The following is a 21,404-nucleotide window of genomic DNA, read 5'->3' on the forward strand; positions in this document are numbered from 1 at the left end:
CAAAAGTTATGTTCCTTTGCGTGCCCAGACCCCAGATAGTCGTTGATGGACTTAACAGATAGATCTGGAGTCGATGCCCGGTAGATTCAAATGTCAGAGGTCGTCATCTTGATATCTCGGGCTAGGTTATGAAAATTAAACCTGGCTTTTTTCTATCAAATGGTCACGACTAATAACGCTAAAACCTAATCAAATTAATTTATATTAGATTCAAGTTACCATTCTTGCTCACTCTAGCAAAAATGCATCAATTTCAAGACAAATTTCCGACAGATGAAACTAACCCTTTCTTTCCAATACAACGTTTGCAAGATCAACGGCGTCCGAATGAAAACAACCAGCTGAACTAGAGTAGCTCAGACCTCTTCTCTTCATAAGTGGCTGTGGTTCAAAAAGTAAGGAACAGCAAAAGACAAAAGATTCGCCTCCTGGAGATCTTGCAATATACCTTTATGTTTATGAAGAAAACAATATTCATTTAACTCCATCATATCCTTGTAGTTTTTGAGAAAACCAAAGCAAAAGATTTCACGAAGTAGTTCATAAAAAAGGTCTTATAAGATAGCAACAGTAAAGAGCAGTCCAAATTCAATGGGAAGGCAATAAAATATTTTTATCACATAATTTAAGAGTTGTTTTGTCTGCACTACCTCTGTTTTGTCTTGGTTAAATTGCATTCACCTGTGTCAAGCATTTATAGCGATGCAGTTAAGAGCTCATGTGAGAATTTTAATGTTTCAAAATCATCATCAACTTCATTAAAAAGACATGATTATCACCAACTCTTTAGCGAGGGAAAGGTTGGCCATAAGGTAATCAACGTAAGACAAATTATCAACAGTATGAAAATAATGATAATTTTGGTCATTTCATTGTCATTAAAGCAATAATGAAGTTTTTATCGTTGATAAGGCATCAATTTGCGCACAATTTTGTGGTCACTAACTCGATGCATTTATTATCGTGTTATGAGCTAATTAATGCAGGTATTCTTATCTGAAGTCCAACTCATTAACCAGTCTCGTTCCCAATACAGTACAAACATTCATTTCTTCAATTTCATAATCATTTCAGCAAAGCGACAACGAGACTGGCCAACTTTCCAGTGACAACTGATACAAGAAAAATGACCATCTATATATTAATTTACGTACTCAGGAATGAAATACTAATGCCATATAAAGGGGAAAATTGAATCTGAAAAATGAAATGAAAAGCTCCCTCAGAATAGCTGCCATAGACATCAGAAGGTCAGTCATTAGGCTACGTCCCTACATCATCGACAGCGAGTTGGGCCGTTGGTGCATCGTTGCAAATCGCTCAACCTACTATAAGTCATTCACTAGAAGGGGAGTTACACAATAATCCCCAAATATGATTGATAATTGGGAGGCAATGGACACGAAAAGCCTCTTTTCCCCACTAATACCCGATGCACAAGTCCTACCTATTAGCATCAAAAGACGCTAAATAGTATAAAAGGTGCCTAAAGGTATGAGAGGTTTTGACGGTACCGTTAAAGAAACTCAACACGCAAAGCTATACCGAAAGGCATTTTGCATGAATAAACAAAACGAGAGAAGGAGGGCTGGGAAAATAAAACAGCCTACTTGTATTGTGGCTTCACTGAGCAAGGTGAGACCCACACTATGCCCAAACCTGAAATACCCCTAGATTAACCAAGGGAATGCAAACGCCACGAAACACACATCTTACCCTATTTCTACAAATCAAATTCTCAGGAAACCGAAAGACTCTTCGTCACAATAGAAATGACGTCAGCACAAATCACGTGACACAACCACACCCATAAATCACTCTACTGACACAGCCACGCCCATCACTCACTCTACTGACACAGCACAGACATCAACTTTTTCTTAGCCATCGCTCGGCCGATGGCGTTCTTCTGGTTCAATGACTCAACTGACAATGACTAGGCTTTGACCTGAACAACGGCTTGGCATCGACCATGATGATGTCACCTCGTCCTTGTCGCCGTTAGTGTTACTTCGTCACAATAGATGGAAGAAAAGTCCGAGGCAATATATTTAACCTATGTTTAATCAATATGTATAAATTTAACAAAAACAGAAAAACTATCAACCAAAATAAAAGCAAATTAAGCAATTTGTACACTTAGGATATTGTTTTGTAACATCTTATCTTAAATATTTCGGAAAAAAGGTGCTTTTAACAAAAAATCGGGATTCTAAAACTTTCAAACTGCACTGGTCAAAAATAGTTTCAATAGAATTTGTAATTGCGTCTAGATTTCCTTTCTTAGTCGGAATGGATTATCGATACAATCAAATCTTGAAGTTTTCTTGATATTACTTTTATAGAACAAATCTGCACATTCTTTCTTTCTCGTGTCCTCAAAAATTTTCTTTTCGTCAGTTTCTTTCCCTTCCACATCGCTAGCGACTTTTTTTTGTAATGTTCCTGAGAAATGGTTGTTAACAAAAACACCTTGTGAGCCAAGTTTAGCCAATAAAAAAAACGAAACTCCGTCAATTTGTGCTGGCACCAAGTTATTCTGGATCAGGTTTCTCGATCTATTTCCTAAGCCAAGCTGTTTTTCGTTGTACAACTTAGACAATGACCGATTTCTTTGATCTTATTTCCCATATTCAGATTTATATGTCTTCTATGGTAAAGACATAGCAACCAAGCTAAAGCTAAAGGCATATGTAAGGCACAGTTACTTGCAGAATGATATACTACATTAATTTTCACTTTTGTCTAAAATTAAAAAAGGTCTGCAGAAAAGTTGGGAGGCCGTGGTCCCCCCGCCATTTTTCAGAATAAAACCAGTATCACTGATATTTAATAGGGGGTTCCAAAAAGGAATTCTAAGGAAACGACTCGCAAAGAGAAGACTCAGTTTACCTGGAATTCGAAAGAAAAAGCTTTTGGGTAGCCCGATCCCGGTAGGATTCGAACCAGAGCCCCCATATTCCGAACGCCATGGTCATACCACAACAGTACTGAACAGACACTGCAAGGTTGACTGACTTAGCTAGAAGTTCCTTAGCAGAGGTGATGCAGTGATAGTCAATTCTCATTTCATTGGTTGCAACAAACAATTGCAGTGTACCACTATAAACATTTGCATAGGTCAACTCTGATTCCTATTGGTTGGCTGTACCGCTGCAGAGACAAGCTCAACTTTTGATTTGATAAATGATTGCAGAGGTAAAGTACACTCTGATTGGCTTAGACGACGTTTGCATAGGTCAAAAAAGCGGTGATTGGCTCTCGAGGGACAAACAAGTTTCTGGATTCAGAAAATACGGACCAGATAAATGCCTAGAATCGCCTCTCGACTATTCTGTGCAGAGGCCGAGAGATAGTCAGCAAAATATATGCCCTGTCATCTGAAGATTGTTTGTATCAACGGGGGCAGATCCAGGACGGACGTTGCTAAAGAATTTGCCAAAGAAACTATTGATTTAAAATTTTTTATAGTTTCTATTTTATTTTGTTGCTGTAAAAATTTGACTTATGCTTCTGCATAGGTTACTCTAGCCTGGATCCGCCTCTGCTTACCGGTTTATATTTTTGAATTTTTCCTAATCAGTGTATCTACGTGGATCCTTATAGATGCGTGTTCAAGGGTTCTTTTATAGTAGCCTTAGACATGAATAAGAACATTTTTGCAGTGGACAGTAAAACCGAACAAAACCGTGAAACTAAAGCAGAAATTTTTTAATAGCAAAGCTGCATCAACAGCTTATTACGATTCCAAAGGTCTATAAAACACTATTAAAATCGGTTAGATAGAATGTCCAACATTTAATTGATTAAACAAAATCTGTTGTTTGACAATAAATTAGGTCACAAAAACTCAAAAAAAAAACTCAAAACATTTCATTCACAGCAATAATTAACTACTACATTTCTATTTAATACTTGAACCACAAATAACAATCATTTTTTACAAAAAAGAAAAACTACAAACAGTAGATAGTTCAAAGTTTGGTATGTTTGCTGTCGGACATATGAAAAGAACTCAGAAGGAGCTATCTAGGTCAAATGCCCGATTGGACGTGTATAGGTGTAGGTGATCGATTTCAAAAGAAGAATGTGAATGAAAAATAAAAAGGAGAAATATCAAGATAATATAGGGTTAGTATAATGAGATATGTTAATTGGTTATACTAAAAACACAATAGTGAGATGCATGGTGGTAATATATGTTTAATGATAATGTTCATAATTGGGTTCAAATAAGTATATCAATTCGACTTTAAGAAATAACTTTCAGGTTTTTGATGAAGGATGACTTATTCGGTAACTTTTTAATTTGCAATGGCAGTGAATTCCAAATTTTGACTCCTTCATATACAATTGACTTTTGTTTGTAATTTGTCAAGACCAAAGGGAAAGAGAAGTTGTCATTTGAAGACTGTCTTGTTTCATGCTGATGACGTATATTTGTTTTAATGAACAGGTTGTTGAATATGTCATTAATGTATAGCAGAAAGAGAAGTGGGCCTAAGACACTTCCTTGTGGAACTCCACAGTTAATAGATAGATCGTTTGCCAATTCGCCATTAACTGAGACAGTTTGTTTTCTTTTTGTAAGGTAGGATTTTAACCAAGAATGGGCAATTCCTCTTATTCCATAGTGTTCGAGCTTATCTAACAGAATACCATGATTGACTGTATCAAAGGCTTTAGAGAAGTCTAGAAAGATACAACATGAAAAACGTTTTCCTTCAATGTTTTCAACTAGCTTTGTGCAGAGATCTGAGATTGCCAATGTTGTTGATTTATTTTTTTGAAATCCAAATTGATGCCTGAAAATTATTCTGTACTTGTCTAAAAAGTTAACCAAACGAGAGTGCATTGCCTTCTCTAGAAGTTTACTAAAGATTGGTAGGATTGAGATAGGTCTATAGTTAGTAAGTTCAAGTTTTGATTTGCCCTTGTGTATTGGTGTCACTTTCGCAAAATTCAATTTCTCTGGAAAAATTCCTTTTTCAAATGTTGAGTTAGCTATTGAAGAGAAAGGCAATGAAATTGTGTACCTTACTAGTCTAATGAGTTTTACGGGTAGATCATATGAGTCATTGGCTTTAGTTTCGTCTAAGTTGGCAACTAAGTCATTAATTTCTTGAGGTGTAACGGGTTGAATAAAAAAGCTTCTTGGGTTTGGTGTTTTAAGATAATCTTTAAACTTCTTGGTGGGGGGTTTCATTCTGTCAACTATTCTTTGTGCAACAGTTGTAAAATATTCGTTGAAACAGTTTGCTATGATTTTATGATTAGTGGTCAATTTACCATTAATTGAAAGGCAAAGGTCATTGGAGTGCTTTTTCTGTTTTTGAATGATATCATTAATGCCAGACCAAACCTTTTTCGAATTTTTTTTGAATTTGTCAAAATAGGAAATGTAATAGATCTTTTTGCTTTTTCTTATCAGATGATTTAGAAGGTCTCTATATCCTTTATATTTTTGGTAGCATGAGGGATCTTTCGTTTTCAAAAATTTCGAGTAATATCTATTTTTCACTGAGATTGATTTAAGAATACCAGTTGTTATCCAGGGTTTATTTCTCATTTTATGCATTTTCTTTAAGGGGGCGTGGTTATTGATAATATTTAACAGTGTATCCTGAAAGACATTAAATTTTGCATTCGGATTATTTTCAGCATTTATTAATTTTACGAGGTCCACCTGTCTTAGGTCTGAGATGTATGAGTCAGCATCAAAGTTATTGTAATCACGATAAAAACTTTCCTACCCTTAGAGAATTTAACACAAAAAAATTAAAGACATTAACCAATAATATAATCCTATCAATATCCAAAACAACAAGCATGTTCTTTAAAGATAACAAAATAAAAAACAGTTTTTGGTTTCTCTTCCATCTTTCCATAATTAAACCAACAGAATAAAGCGCGATAGAATGTAACATCGCGCCATCAAATGATTGTTACAATTGTAATTTGAAGGAGTATGGCAATACAAGATCCGGGAAAAGGATTTTGCACCGTTGACCCAATTAGGAGACATTTCTGGTACTTGCGGACTCAACCGATGCCTGCTCATGACGAGGAGAAACGGGCGAGTCGCGACTAAATGTTAGCAAATCAATGAACAAACGTCTTGAATTCGTTTCCAGCACGTCAATTCCGAAGACCTTGTTTCTAATTTTCGTTGCAATATAAAAAATTCTATTTCGGAAAACATCGGAAAAGGAGAACAGGGAATAAATAATATGTATATATCTAGCTAAAAGTCTAAAACCTTGAGGCCAATATTGCAAGCACAGCAGTGACGTAGGAAGAATAGAATTATTGGAGTAACCTTTGTTTGAGAAAATAGAGGCAAAAGGGACTTGTAATTGGGAACAAAGGGTTTTATAACTTTTGGGACTAAAGCCCTTTCTAAGAACAATAGCTGCTACGGCCTTGACATAGCAAATCTGCTGAAGTCAGCTTTATTTTGGCCGTCAAAGCAATGTACAATGTAAAACAATCCAACATCCGTAGAAATCAAAGACGCACGCCACTAAGCGATGAAGTCAATCTTGAATAGGATCATCTGTCCAATATGAAAGATTAGATCCACTCCATTACGAATACAAGGTCCAATTGATCGGCTGAAGTAAGATTAATGCCATTTCTATAAACATTAACGTTGTTCTAAAAACATCGGTTCAAATAAATTTTCATTAAATTTGTAAAAAAACTCTTAATTGCAATGCTATTCTTCATCCTGATGAGACAGCAGTCCGTATTCTGAGTCAGACAAGCTTCGTTGCCGGCTTATTGCTGCAAATACCCGGTATTTCCCCTTCCGGTGCTTTACGAGGCGTCTTTCGTTGTCGCCTTCATTTTCATGATAAGACGGCTTTTTATACCTAAAACATAACAAAGAAACATTAAAATTGATAGCAGAAGCGTTAAAATACTGAAACCCTAATTAAATCATACTTTATAAGTACGCAATGAAACAAGCACTTACAGAGGTTTCCTTACAACGGAACGTCAAAACAGCGGACAATAATCCTGGCCCTGTATAGAGGTTTAACGGCTTCACTTGGGCCCTAGACGCACTGATTTCTGACATAAAACTCATTATCTTTGTCAAAGTGGAAAATTGAGGATACTTTTTCAAGTTTGACAAAGATAATCCGATTTCCGCTAAGAAATTCAAGCGCGCTGCAGCTCGTGCGTGAAGTGGTTGTTTGCTGTTAGGCTAATGTAATGTGGTTTAAAACAAATAACGATTTGACTTTGGGTTTTGTGTGACACCAGAAAAATGCGTTAATTGCTAATCATTTCCGGTTTCCAGAGCTCGTCCTGCTCTGGGGCAGGACGACGAAACCTTTGAGGGACTAGTGAATTTGGTTCACTGGCAATTTGGGTGGCCGCACTGGAAAATCAGCATTTGTTTACTAACAAGCTTAATCCCTTTTCTCTATGAGCAGTAGAGATTAAGTGTGTCAAAAGTTCTTCCTGTTCGGTGCGTCTAGGGCCTTGGGCTCTTTGCGCGAATCGGAGGAGGTAACACACAGTGAGTAAAAGCAGCTGTTAAAACGATGGAACTCGTCAAAAAAGTGTTAATGAAGAGGAAAATACCACAAGAGCCAGAGGTGAAAAATAAATTAATCTTTAACAAACAGGAAAGGCTGCCAACAAACATGCACTACGATTAACTTGTCCATTCGAAGAAATGGCGTACCGTTTAAGCCACAGGGATGATGTTACCACGGAAACAGATGACATTGCCATGGCAGCACTTGCCATCCACGGTTCCAGGACAACACCAACCGGTTGCAGAATGCCAGCTGCAATCGGTATTCCAATCATATTGTAAACAAGTGCAAATACGAAGTTGATACGAATGCGACTGACAGTCTTCCTGGACAGATCTATTGCAGCAACAAAGTCCATCAAATTGTTCTGCAAAACATGCAATGTTCTCATACAGAATTCAAATTGAAAAACCGCAGCAAGCTACAGAAACATTCTCTGCAAATTCTCCAAGGTCCAAATTTTAGTTCCTAGAACTGCTATCTTACTGCCTAATGACAACTTCAACTGTATTCTGACATACAAAAAAGAATGCTATTAAGTATTTACTATTTAGAATAACATCTTCAGCTTTCTGTGCTACTTTGGAAATGAAGTTAAAAAACTATATGACAATAAACGCGTTTTTAGAGTTAATCTTATTGCGTTTAATGCACTTATTTGCTTAATCAATCAGCTTAACTGAGAAACGAGTGAATCGTGACAAAATGCTTATAGAACTAAAGGAGGACAACTAGCCTGGGATTTTCAGCCTAAGTGCTGCTAGAAAGTATCGCTTGAATACCAGTGTTAAAAGTGTTAGCAAAAGGCCAAAATCAAAGATATACAATGTTAAAGGCCCCTTACGTTGATTAGCACTATGTCAGCGGCCTCAACAGCGACATCAGTTCCAGTTCCTATGGCAACACCAAGATCTGCTTGTGCCAGAGCTGGCGAATCGTTAATACCATCACCAACCATGGCGACCACACTGCCAGCCATTTGAAGACTTTTAACTTTTTTCACCTTGTGATTAGGTAATACGCCAGCAAACACGGTGTCTATACCCAGCTTAAATGCGAACGAAAAGAGCGATGATCTCATGTGGATAGGAAAATAAAGAAATGAAACGAGCAGGTGAACTTTTAGAAATGAATTAAGAAAGCCAGTTGAGTTGCTACGGCGTCAAGACTCACTAAATCGACAAAAGAGAACTGGATCAAAGATAAACTGGAAAGGCTATTGAATCACAAAAATGTGACCCTATAACTGCATCACAATCACCTAAGGCTGGGGCTGTTTTGAAATATTAATTATGCCAAGTCATTGAGAAAATTGCAGAGCAGAGTAAAATATTTGCAGGGCGTAGAGCCTACTGACTTACCTGGTTAGCGATGGCGTTAGCTGTCCGCTCGTTGTCACCCGTCAGTAGAATTACCTTCATGCCCATTTGGTGCAGCCTGCTAACTGCCAATTTTGATTCATCTTTCAGAGAATCAGCAATGGCAACCGTTGCTACCAGTTCTCCTGAATGAGAATTCACAGCATCAGCAAAACGACTCAAAACGTCTAATATTTAACAGATTTCTAAGCTTTACTAAGGCGTTAAGTGAAACACCACATGAGATTCAAAACGCATTTAATGACAAATACATGGTCATTTTGTTTTCCTTTTGAAATTTCGAATTTGATAAAAAGTCGTTTGAATACTAAACTTTCCTGCTGTGCATATTTTAGCATCCACTACGAGTTGTCATAACGTTCACAAACGAGACCTCAAACAGAAAGTAAAACAAAAAAGTAAAACAGAAAAGTAAAGTAAAATAAACAAAGCAAACCAATCAAAAGAGTTATTACCATTAACAGCCACAAAAACTCCAGTTTTGCCTTTTTCTTCCAACTCTCTGATCTGCTGATCTGCATCTGGTGCAATTTCAATATTCTGTTTCTTCATTAATTCTCTATTCCCAATGTAAACATCAAAAGGCCCTTTTGTATTCAGTTCCGAATTTTCATTAATATCGTCAACATTAAGATCTGAAAAACAGAGCATAAACCTAACACCAACTCGTGTCATTTAATTTGGTACGACTGAGGGCATTTAACTATTAGGATTTAGAATGGCTATTATAGCTAAAAAATTAAAAAAAGAAACAACCTGAACGAAAGAAAAAATGAAATCCTCAATGCATACTAACCAGTCAAGATTCTACGGTTAACGCCTCTATCAACATCGTTTTCGCACAATACACCATTTACCCTCACTTCTAACGCACTTCGCTTAAACGACGATAGTGGGCCAGTCTTTTTTAAGAAGTCGACATCGCTGATTCTGCATGACAAACCGAAGCCTGGCAGCGCCATGAAAGTGACGCACCGTCCGAGTGTCTCCAGTCCCAGCATCTAAAACGTAATCAATTTTCAAAGATTATACACAGCTGAAACTATTCAAACTGAAGGAAAAACCTTTTAAACTAAGGAAAGTTGCAACCCTGAAGATCTGGGTCGGGTCTGGCGTCCTCTTTTTTATAATTGCTTCATTCTTTTTAGCGGGAGAAACTTGACTTTCTTATTCTGAGAAGTCTATGTTTTGCACTACGTGCGCTATGAATGTACATCACCGGAACAAACACCTTTTCATTCAATTTTTGTCAATACATTCTTTTACATCCCGAGCACAAAATGTCAACATAAGCACGGTTGAGATTTGCTTACTTATAACTATTCATGTAATCAGTCATTCATCGTTCCCAAATCGCCATTGAAGTAATAATCAACAATAAGAATTTAAATACATAAAAATATCACGAATAAAAGGATGGTTTGGCGTTTCACGGATAAGTCTGCTTATCATGAATCTTTTAAACCGGAAAAATGACAAAGCCTTTTCCAGGAAATCGGAGAAAAATCGACTTTCCGCTAATAGCCATTGTTTCCGTACCAAGAGTTTTATTTAGTTATATTCCATTCTTCATCGTCAATATGCGTTACTCCTGCGCACTACTTCTCATGTTTATATATTTGAAACACTAAATAGCTATCAAGAGATAAAAGTTCAAATTAAATGACTGATTAATCACAATGGGATCGAGGCAACTACCATGCGATGAAGACAACAAAATGGGAAATTGACGCAATAAGAAGCAGCGTTCTACCTCACAAGCGTACTCCTTCACAGCTCTGGCGAGAGGATGCTCACTCCTCGATTCCGCAGTCCCGATCAAGGCTAACATCAGCTTGAAAGGCATCTTTTTCAGATCAGTGAACAATGTAAGATTCGTGACTTTCGGTTTGCCGTGAGTGACTGTCCCAGTCTTGTCGAAAATAACTGTTGATACCTTTCGAATGAATAAAGAAAGCCACTTTAGAAAACTCGTATCGTATGTAATAATTTTTCATACGTAAAAAAGGGTATCCCAGTGAATCGGCCGCCAAACAAATATTATGTTAGCATCCCCCCCTCCCTCGCCTCGGTGAAAGTTAACTGCAAAGTAGGAAGGATATGGTAAGCGAAGGTAGGGGCAGTGCAAAAAAAGATGAACATTTTACGTCATTCTACGACAAATCCAAAACACATTGTATGCATCAAAATAGTGGCAGCAACAATCATGATAAAACAGTGAAAGCAAGTTATATCAAATAACAAGGCATCATAGTTTCTCCAAGGGATGCAATTTTGTTGAAAACTAACGTACAAGACTTGGGTATAGAAGTCATGAAATCTGTCCAGCGATAAGTGAAGCACTGGTACCGACACTGAATATAAGAACAGTAAGCGTTTATGCTACTCAAAAATGTTCCATGTAGAGAATCGGTTGCTGGTTACACCCAACAATGACCTTTCCGCTAAACTTTATATTTTCTGGGGGAGAGCGGGCACCCAGAAAGCTTTTGAAGTGACTGAAACAGCAAATGACAGGACAAATTCTTACTGGGCGTAATGCATATTCTAACCTTATGCGCCACTTCCAATGGCTCTCCTCCTTTGATGAGAATCCCATTCTGTGCACCGACCCCCGTTCCGACCATTACAGCCGTTGGTGTAGCTAGACCAAGCGCACAAGGACATGCAATGCATAATACAGAGATGGCGCATCTGAATGCAAATTGTACAATGACCTCACTCTTTCTATGAAGTGGAGTCTACGATGAAATCACTTCTACTTAGCTTCGTTTCAGTTTGAATAAGCTGAAACATTTGCAATAAGGGAAAGATCCTGTAAGGTTCCTGAATAACTTAAGGAAAAGTAATTATGGACCACCATTCAAAAGAAAGCAATAGAGATTAAAAAGTGTATCAGATGTCACTAATTAAGGTAATAGCATTGATGTTGCTCTATCGAACGATTCAAACTTTTTTCATTCGACAAATGAATACAAGTTGCCTGTAGCTCACTCTTGTCTACTTATACTTATCTATTTCCAATTCATATGATAAAACTTGACCAATGTTAGATAACATCGTTTCGTATCTCAGTTTATCGACCGGATAAATCTGAATGAAAGCAGACAAAAAGCCTTTTGCACAATTTGGCTATGACATCACATCGTAAAAACGGTTCTTCATCAACTTGCAGATACTTGACAGGTAACCAGCTTTAGCATTAGATTTTAAGAATATTTTTTTATTCAACTATAGGTAGACTGATCTAATCACTCGAAGCTGCATAACATCCTTTAAAACCAAAATGACGCCCAAACTTTTCCGTTCAAATTAACTCAATTACTCTTAGCAAGAAAGGTTTTATTGAAATTGTAGAAGGACTGTGTTTTACTTGGTCTAATCTGTGATTCATTTTAGTTTTTAATCTAGTTCGTTTTAATATTCATGTTTTATTCATATGCAATTTCTACTAATCTCTGAGAATCCAAATATGAAAGCACAATGATAAAAAAAAGTTAAAACATTATAGTCAACTTTGGTCTAAAGAAGATTTGCAAAATTTAGACTCATTTTTTATAGGAAACAAAAAGATCGAAGTTGAGTACTCGAGTTTCGTAACGATTTAGAACATTCCAATACTCATTGTTTCTTAAGGGATTTTTAACGATGATATCATTAATTTTGATATTCGGTGTCCGATATTCATTTTTCGTGTTACGAAATTCTCAAACGGAAGCTTGCTTGGAGCGTTTTTGCAGCAGGAAAGAAAACGAAAATTGTTGATAATTCTTCCATTCGTTCTAATGCTGTACTCAGATTGGTAAAAATTAATTTACTTGCTTTGTTTAAACTCTCGAAAAGCCAACTAATTTCTGAACTCTTGGTTTTTTTATAATTAAATTGTTTCTTAATTTTTTGCTTTAAGTAGAGTTTACCTTGAAATGTTCATGAACCCAATCCGGACGCGAGAATCCAACAACAACCCATATTATTAGGGTCATCAAAGACAGAAATACAATGGTAGGTACAAAAATCCCAGCAATTGTGTCAGCAACACGCTGTATTGGAGCCTAAAAAATCAAGAATGGCAAGAAAACTGTTAATCTCAATGGCAAAACACTGCTTAGTTGCTGATATTTATTCTCTGCTGTTGTTCAATACTAAAATTTTATTTTGTCTAATAAATAATGCAATCGTGTAAAGAAAATATGGTTAGTAGTGTGGGAAATCTCTTTGATAAATACGACGGTAATGTGTAAATATAACAACTACTGACAAATAAGATGTATGCAATATTGCTTAGCAGTGCGTGCAATTGCAATGGATGGTGAACATTTGAAAAAAATTTCACTACATTTTCCTTGTCAATCGTTTGTGTTCACGACATTTTTCTGAAGCAAGCGTAGTAACATAGACTTTCCAACAGTAAAAATAATTCTCAACCTAAATAAAAGCTTGCTAGTCACGCGTATCAATGAACGGCCTTTGCAATTGTGATAACATTTATTGAAAATTCTGAAATCAAAATTTTCATGGAAACATAAACATCATAATCACTGCGACGTACCTTAGATGTCTGCGCCTCTTCGACGAGCTTGACAATTTGGGACAACGTTGAGTCCTGGCCAACGTGGGTCGCTTCTACAAAAAGGACACCATCCTGATTGATTGTCCCGCCAATTACCCGATCCTTCACAGATTTCGCAACCGGAAAGGATTCGCCCGTAATAATTGACTCATCAACGGAAGATGACCCAAAGCTAACGTTCCCGTCAACAGGAATCTTTCCACCAGGTTTGACCTAGAAGTAATATCGAAAATTAAATGCTATGCCAAATTTTATTTCAAAGTAACAAACACATTGATCTGTTGATTAACAATTTGTTCGTCTATTAGTTGAAATAACATCGTAAGGGTAAACGAAACAACAGGAGAACGGTTCTCAAATCATTTCAAATGGTCTGTAGAGTTTGGCAGTTTTCGACAAGCTCTCGCGCGTGACTGTCATCACAAATATGTCTTTCGTGTACAAACTCCCTTTCGTTATTCATATGACATGCAAAAGAAAGGTTTTTATAACAGCAATAAAATAAATTTGGTGTTCAACTTTGAATTTTGACGTGCAGCACTACACTGACCTTGCAAGTGCATCTACCATACTCAGCATTTCAACAGTATTGATTATCTGTCGTTATGTATTCGTGCTCTATTTAAATATATCAGATCTATTGACCAGAAAATGTTAATAACAGTAAATGACATTTATATTCCACCATTTATCCTCAGTATCAAAAGGCGCTTAAGACAATATCTATATAAAAAATTACATTAAACATAAGTTGTTACAAAAATAAGGGTCAGTAAAAATGTTGTAAAAAACTTGTAACTTAAAATGGGTAGAATCGATGCTAATTTTAATAAACATCAAGTAGAATCTAATTGAAATAGTCTTAATAAAACAGGTTTTGAATTTTTATTCAAAAACATCTAATGAAATTGTTGCCCGCAATGCGAATGGCCATCTGTACCCCAGCTGAAGGGGCAATTGAAGAGGCACAATCACCAGCTGTCACAAGCCTTGCTCTTGGAATTGTATTTTACATGATAGCGGCAAAAACTTGGCTCTTTTAAATCGGGGACTTTATGTCTTGTCTTGTTGTCAAGTGACGAGAAATATGATTGGCAATTTCAGGTCCCGAAATAGTCCCGCAACAAAGGTACTTGTTGGTGTTCTTAGCCTTTTAATTTAAACTAAAAACCTAGGAAAATCATGAACAGCAGAGAGAGACAAATTTCATCATGATTTGCAGAGGCAAAGCAAACCTATAAAATGATAATATACCTGTAAAATATCGCCACGTTGTATTAACTCAACATCAATTTTCTGTTCTCTGAAAAGCGAAAACAAAAGATTTTCACATGACTTCAATACAATAACACTTTTAGTGAACGAGACGTGCCTGACGAAGTCACTAATGAAAGAGTTGAGAAATTATTTTAGATGATCAAACTCTTAATTATTTTCAAAACCAAAATCAAATGACAACTTTGTTCTTTTATAACTTCGAAAACAAAATGAATACATACGATAAAATATCATTTGTGTTTTTGTCGATCTTGACTAGGCTTCCTTCGGTTGGCTGCAGCGAAAGCAAGCGGCTGAGAGCCTCTGATGTCTTGCGTTTTGCAATGTTCTCTAGCCAACGCCCCAAGGACACGAATGTAAACAGCATAGGCGGAGTTTCAAAAAACGTCTTCGGACTATGTGCAGACCGCTCTGCTATTGCAATGAACAAGACCATGACCTGTGAAAAGTAGAAGATCCTTGTCACCATGAGCGGTTCCTTACTCCTCCAAACCAAGGTGAGAATGTCGTTAAGGAGGCAACTAACATTAGAAAATGCAGAAAAGATACCCAAACAAGACTCTCGGCTTTTGATTCATTTACCATTTTTATAGAGAACGCTGCAAATTATTTAATTGAAAAGAAACCAGATATTGAAAGAAACTAGAATATAAAGAAGCAATTATTTTACTTTATAGCGACTGAAAGCTAAACTTACAGAATACAGATATGATATCCCTGTCGCAAGAACTATTAATACATCCATATTAGCTGCTTTGTGCTTCATGGATTTGTATGCCGATACATAAAAATGTTTGCCACCAACGACCTGACCGAAAAATAAAATATCATTTTTTGTTACTCAAATAAATCAATGATGACGAAATTTATAGTTGACATCAATAGCTACAAACATTTATGCCAAGCTAAACAATAATTCATACAAAGACAGCATATTATGAAAAAGTATTACATATGCTAGATGTTCACATTATAATTGGGAGGAAGTGAGCAAATAATAGAAAGTAAAAGCATAACGCGACCGAACAGCCACGTGGATTAAATCAAGATCGTGCCGAGACGGCAACCATAACAGAGTAGGTAATCAAAAGAAGATGGAGATGACCACACGTTTCAGGAGACGAGTTTGGAAGAAAGTAGGAAAATCTGCTCGGCAGCAGTACCTAAAGAGATGAGACAGATGTAAGAATACAATGTTAAGTAGGAGCAATGAGCTTGATTTGAGAATCACTTATGAATAAGCATTTGAGAATGGACTGAGACAGGGAATCTCATCACCCTAGCAATAACAAACAAGAACAGAAGCCAGTGGCGAAGCCAAAGGTCCTGCTTGTCCAGCTGGGCAGGAACACAAATTTCCAAAAAACAATTTTTAAAATAAGAAAAATTGATTCACTTTATGAAATCATTATATGCCTGATTCAAAGGCATTTCTTGTCTTATTTTACCCTTATACTTCATGGCTGTGCCCTTTTTCAATTTTGAGACACAGGGTGACTGGGATGGAATTTCGAGTATCCCGTTCGTAGGTTGATATCGTCGAGAATTTAGCCCTGTGGCCAGTCCTGCCCAATACACGTAGGCAGTACTAAACCCTATGTTTGGTCCTGCCCAACAATGGGCAAATGCCTCGTAGCCCTGTTTTGGTCCTGCCTCACAATAGAAGAAAACAATAGCACTACTGTTCATTCATGAAGGCAGGACCTAGACTTTTGGAGCCCTATGTTTCGGTAAAATTTGTTGATTTTCTGCGCCGTGGTCACAAAAGATTTTCATATTCAAAGGCCTAATTATAAAAAGTAGAAAAAGTTTGCTGCCGAGAGAGAATCTTCGATTTTTGTTTGTATGTACCAGGAAAGTCGAGATGGAGGGGAGATGGAGTGTACATGACAGAAAAACGGGCTTCCTTGAATTTTATTTCAGTCAGCAGTTCGTCAACCTGCCTTAACAGGGAACTACCATACAATTCAGAGGTCCCGACGATACTCTGTGACTCAGACACAGAACAAGAATTGTTTCATTCCTATTCTGTGACACAGATTGTATTGTACTGGCAAAATGTCAGGGATCTCCACTAATATTCAAAACAAATCAATTCAAGACCCTAGGTGACCCTATCTACCATGAATCAGATCTATCCATGTTGTGACAAAATATTTTTACTTTCTTAAATAATTTGTATCAATTACGTTTCCAGTATGTATTACAACTGTATATGACAATTTGTACAAGCAATTTCTTTTTACTTAATGATTTCAAATTTTTCAATCAATGAAAACATTTTCAAATATTACATATTTTGGAAAAAAATTTGTGATGCTCTTTTGACTTATTGGCGGACATGAACAATCCGGAGAGCTACCATGTTTTGCCTGATGTCATATTTCTAGGAGAGCGTTCCCTGACCCTAGGCGACATGTGATTCGCTGATGCAGTCAAAAAACTCCTTGTCGTGTACGACACGAGGTTAATCGGATTATCCGAACCGGATCCTTCACCTTCGCCTGACTTCTTCAATGTAAGGCAGGAGGAACTTGAAAGGATCCGAACCCTCGTCCCCTTTTTTCCAAAATATGGCAGTGAAAAATATTTCACTGTAATCTTGATTTCAACATATCCAGAAGGGCGTTCCCCCTTTTCCGAGGGTTTTGAGGGCGTGGCTTCACGCGATTTTTTTGGCAGCGTAGCCCCCAGACCCCCTTTCGGCAGGACCACCTGTTTTTGGTTATCTTCGCCACTGACATGACCGGTTATCTTTGCCACTGACATGACCGAGACACGTAACTCATCCCTCCATGAAATTCCACTTCGATTCTCATGCAAGGTCCCCAAGAAAAAGACTGAGTGGGTTAACAAAACATTACATGGAAAAGTGGAAAGAATTTATTGTATAAAAACAATCTACGCTAGAAATTAAGGCATGCAGAAAACCGAGTAGCAAATTTATCGGAATTTCAGGGACTATTTTTATTTGAAACTTTTGACAAAGTTTATTCAAAAATTCACATTTCCATCGAATTAAATGCTTAGCTAGGTAACTCTACAATTGTACGCCAACTTTCTTACCTGGACAATCGTGCAGAGAGAAAACAGCAGAAAATTTTGTAAGGAAACTCCATCGATGATTTTGATGTCTTCGAAATGGCTGCGATGGTGTAGCACCATGTAAACTACGGTAACGATGAAGACCGGAAGGCCAAACACCAAAGAACATAAGAATGAGGTCTTCCACCTGAAACAGATTGCTGAAAAATGCAAAGGCTGCTGAGAAAAAAGATTCGGGGCAAGAGATTGATTGTCTTTGCTAGGGTAGTTATGCAAATCAACAGTATTTCTGATTGACAAAATTGTCAACAATACTATAAATCTGTGGGTTGCTTACTGTAGTATTTCCTCTCCGTGACTAGAAATGTTGTTTCCTTTTGAAGCCAAATGTGCGTCTGGAAAGCCTGCTTTCCTGATGTCATCTATGATGTCACGAGCTCCTGTTTGTGACGGCTCGTAAGAAACTTTGACTGTTTTTGAGGATGAATCAAGCGAAACTGAGTTGACACCTTGCTTATTCTGGATAGCGGTAGTCACCGCATAAATGGCAGCCTCGTCATCCATGCTCGGAATCTGTTGAATATTTTTAACAAATTTTACAGTTAATATCTTGTTTTTCTAATCAACTTCAGATACGCATGTGAAGGTAGCAGCTGGCAAAGGATGAAACGGTAGAAGCAAATATACTGGTTGAAGAAATGAGTTTGGAAAATGCTTGGCTACAGCAACAATTGTTATGGAAATCCTGGAATTTTTGCAATTTAGTTACTGAATAGAGTCAACGTTACGGTAATCAGACACCACTCCTTCGCGAGTTCACACACTAACTAAAGTTATTCTTCGTCATGACATTTCTCGAGTTTTAAACCACAGTTGAAACAGTGAATGGAAATCAAGATCAAATAATATTTAATGCAAATATTTTTAGACGATAAAATTTCGGACAAAAAAGCTTGGATGGGATATTTTCAGATACATTTCGGAGATTTCATTTGGGATGAAAACATGCCTTTTTCAACATACGTGCTGATAGGGCTAAATGACCAAAATGACCCCTTAAAATTATACATCACCATACCTTCATAGAGTAGTGACGGAGGAGGCGGGGGGGGGGGTTGGCAAAAGGCGTTAGATAATAAATCGTTTCGGCCTCTCACAAGATTGTCATTAACCCATGCAAGCTCAATGACCGCCGTTTGCACAACGCTTTGACAAATCTTATCACTTTGTCTTCATTTAAAGTTACTCCTTCTGGTGTCATAGTAAAAAGGATATGCTACCCCCCCCTCCCCCTCCCCTGTGCAAAAGATAGAAGTCTCATTTCCATCCTATGGATTTTAAAGTTCAATTTTCTCAAATAAACACCACATTCAAACAATTTGTATAACCCTCTTGTTGCTGTGGTCATTATTACGATTAAAGTCAGCAATTTGTCCTGCTAAATTCTAGCTAACAAAAAGCAACGGTTAGTGCCAATTCGCAAATGAGGAAGAATGCAGGGAACACACATTTTGCATAATGCTCGTTGGCATTGCATCATGCTTGTTTGAAGAGAGATAAATAGACTTTGGCCACCAGGATTTATGAAACGAACTTTTTTAGTTTTCAAATGCTTTTCTAGCGATTTTCATACTCTTTTCACGGTTCCTTTAAGATGGTCCCGATTTCGAGAAAAAAAGAAGGACAATGCATAGCTTAATCACATGTTGTTCTTTATATCAAACTTCATTTACCTTTCTATTTTTATATCTATATCTACTTTGTACGGAAATCTTACATATTGTCAAATGACTGCTTTAAAAAGCAATTTCTTGAAAGCCATATGGGGCCAATATCAAGCGTGAGCTGAATATCAGATGCATTAACGTGTGATTGGTCATAAAAATGTACTAAACGTTCCTAATTGGGCAATAAAGAAACAAAAGACAAGTTTTGCAGAAAAAAAGAAATGATGAAAATTCAATCGTCTTGAAATTTTGAGATCAAAACATATTCATTAAAAATCATACACATCATTGCCAAGAAGACAACGACCACTTTTTAGGCTTCAGCTGAGGGGCAAGCCTTCCATAAAATTGGGGGTAATAAAGTTATTTCATAACCAAGAACTTCACTAAAGGTGGAAGGGCTTTTACCCCCAAAGTTAGTATGTCAGCTTTTTTACGTAACGGTATATTTGAGTGTGTAGGACTCTTATTGCCCTAGGTACAAGGACGTCAGCTACCAAGTAATTTGAGAAGAACGAATTTCTATTTGAAAATTGGCGATATCAGAACGATTATCCCGCTTGCTCAATAAGGTTTTGCGACCCATTGAAAAATGAAAGTAAAAGAGGAAACTCCCTGCACTTCCTTATTTCCCACATGGCTTTATTTCCCTTCCTGTTTCTTCTCATTGTTTATATTAAGCGTCATCATCATAATCACCACCATCAACAGAATCATTATCAACTGGTCCGCGTTATGGAGGTGTATGCATCGTAGCGAAGAGATCATCATCAACAGAGGCAACCGGCGACAGTCAATAACACGGACCAGTCAATATGTTGGGGTGGTCATAAGAGGGTATTAAAACTGCCTTACCCGAATCCCGGGACCTTATTCCCACACCGCTGTTCCTAAATCTGCATATTTTCTTTTGACATTGAAAAGAATCCAAAAGAAATACGTTAGGAAATGCTTTTGTCCATGCCGATCAGTTTTTACATGTTCAGCACATCTCGATTATGCTATAGCTTGTAGAGATTATTAGTGGATGTGGTGAAGGTCAACCTTACCTGAACTTCAACGATGTGCTGTCCTGCAGACGCCTCTAATATTTCAGCACCAAAGCCAAGATCTTTGATATAATTCTTAATCAGCTGTTCGTCAGTCTCCTCGGGGGCATACACTATTTCTGCCTTTTGTGCGAGCAAACTTACGAGAACCGAATGAATTCCTGCAAAGAATTTCGATCACGTGTAGCAACATCGTTAATATGTGCATTTGCAAATGCCATTTCCATAATTAACCTAAACTTCAACTCAATACAAAGCAGGTAGGTTGAAACATGACTATGGTTGAAAAAAGCTGCAATCGGACAGAGGTTGTTCTTGGAACAAAAATAGCGTTGTTCACTTCCGTTGCTTCCGTGATTGGGATGTCACATGACCGCTGAATTCAAAGCAGATCTGGGCAAGCTTTTGGGTCATGGTGAGAGGGATAACTTTAACTTGTTCCCGTTTTAGTGAGCTCATTGTGAAGGCAGATTGTGGCAAAATTTGGGACATTTCACACCTTTTGGAGTCTAAACATTAAGTTGCGGACTCTGTTCTCACAAAAATGGACTCTGTTCGCACAAAAATGAGCCGTTCCATCACCAGAAGTTTACGATGTGAGGAATAAGAACTTTGCTTCTTTGCAATTATTTGTGCCCTTCAATTCATTTCGTTTCTGAACATAAAAAGTGACATACAAAGAAAAACATAACCATAGACAATCTGTAGTTATTTTATATAAATGAAAAGCTTTTATTCATACAAAATATTCCATTGGAAAGCAGATTTAAAGATTTTGCAAGTATAGAGAAAGGTGCAGCGCC

At 37.2% G+C, this 21,404-nt stretch overlaps 1 protein-coding gene across 5 annotated transcripts in view; it reads right to left on the reverse strand.

The window, feature by feature from the left end:
- Positions 1 to 6,536: 6,536 nt before the first annotated feature.
- The window catches only part of LOC135686075 (copper-transporting ATPase 1), a 28,474-nt gene continuing 13,606 nt past the window's right edge, over positions 6,537 to 21,404 (reverse strand). For all 5 annotated transcript variants that reach the window (XM_065202232.1, XM_065202233.2, XM_065202235.2 and 2 more), the window contains 16 exons: positions 20,602 to 20,762; positions 18,163 to 18,398; positions 17,847 to 18,012; positions 15,478 to 15,588; positions 15,002 to 15,219; positions 14,757 to 14,805; positions 13,482 to 13,715; positions 12,850 to 12,984; positions 11,485 to 11,673; positions 10,686 to 10,868; positions 9,729 to 9,933; positions 9,388 to 9,567; positions 8,915 to 9,057; positions 8,398 to 8,601; positions 7,700 to 7,920; positions 6,537 to 6,875 (listed from right to left, as the gene is read on the reverse strand). In XM_065202232.1, coding sequence (XP_065058304.1) covers positions 6,719 to 6,875; positions 7,700 to 7,920; positions 8,398 to 8,601; positions 8,915 to 9,057; positions 9,388 to 9,567; positions 9,729 to 9,933; positions 10,686 to 10,868; positions 11,485 to 11,673; positions 12,850 to 12,984; positions 13,482 to 13,715; positions 14,757 to 14,805; positions 15,002 to 15,219; positions 15,478 to 15,588; positions 17,847 to 18,012; positions 18,163 to 18,398; positions 20,602 to 20,762 — 2,792 coding nt within the window. In that variant the 3' untranslated portion in view covers positions 6,537 to 6,718. The remainder of the gene's footprint in view (positions 6,876 to 7,699; positions 7,921 to 8,397; positions 8,602 to 8,914; positions 9,058 to 9,387; positions 9,568 to 9,728; positions 9,934 to 10,685; positions 10,869 to 11,484; positions 11,674 to 12,849; positions 12,985 to 13,481; positions 13,716 to 14,756; positions 14,806 to 15,001; positions 15,220 to 15,477; positions 15,589 to 17,846; positions 18,013 to 18,162; positions 18,399 to 20,601; positions 20,763 to 21,404) is intronic.

The sequence above is a fragment of the Rhopilema esculentum genome, chromosome 6, assembly GCF_057945365.1.
Source record: "Rhopilema esculentum isolate cy_ngs chromosome 6, ASM5794536v1, whole genome shotgun sequence".
Taxonomy (NCBI): Eukaryota; Metazoa; Cnidaria; class Scyphozoa; order Rhizostomeae; family Rhizostomatidae; genus Rhopilema; species Rhopilema esculentum.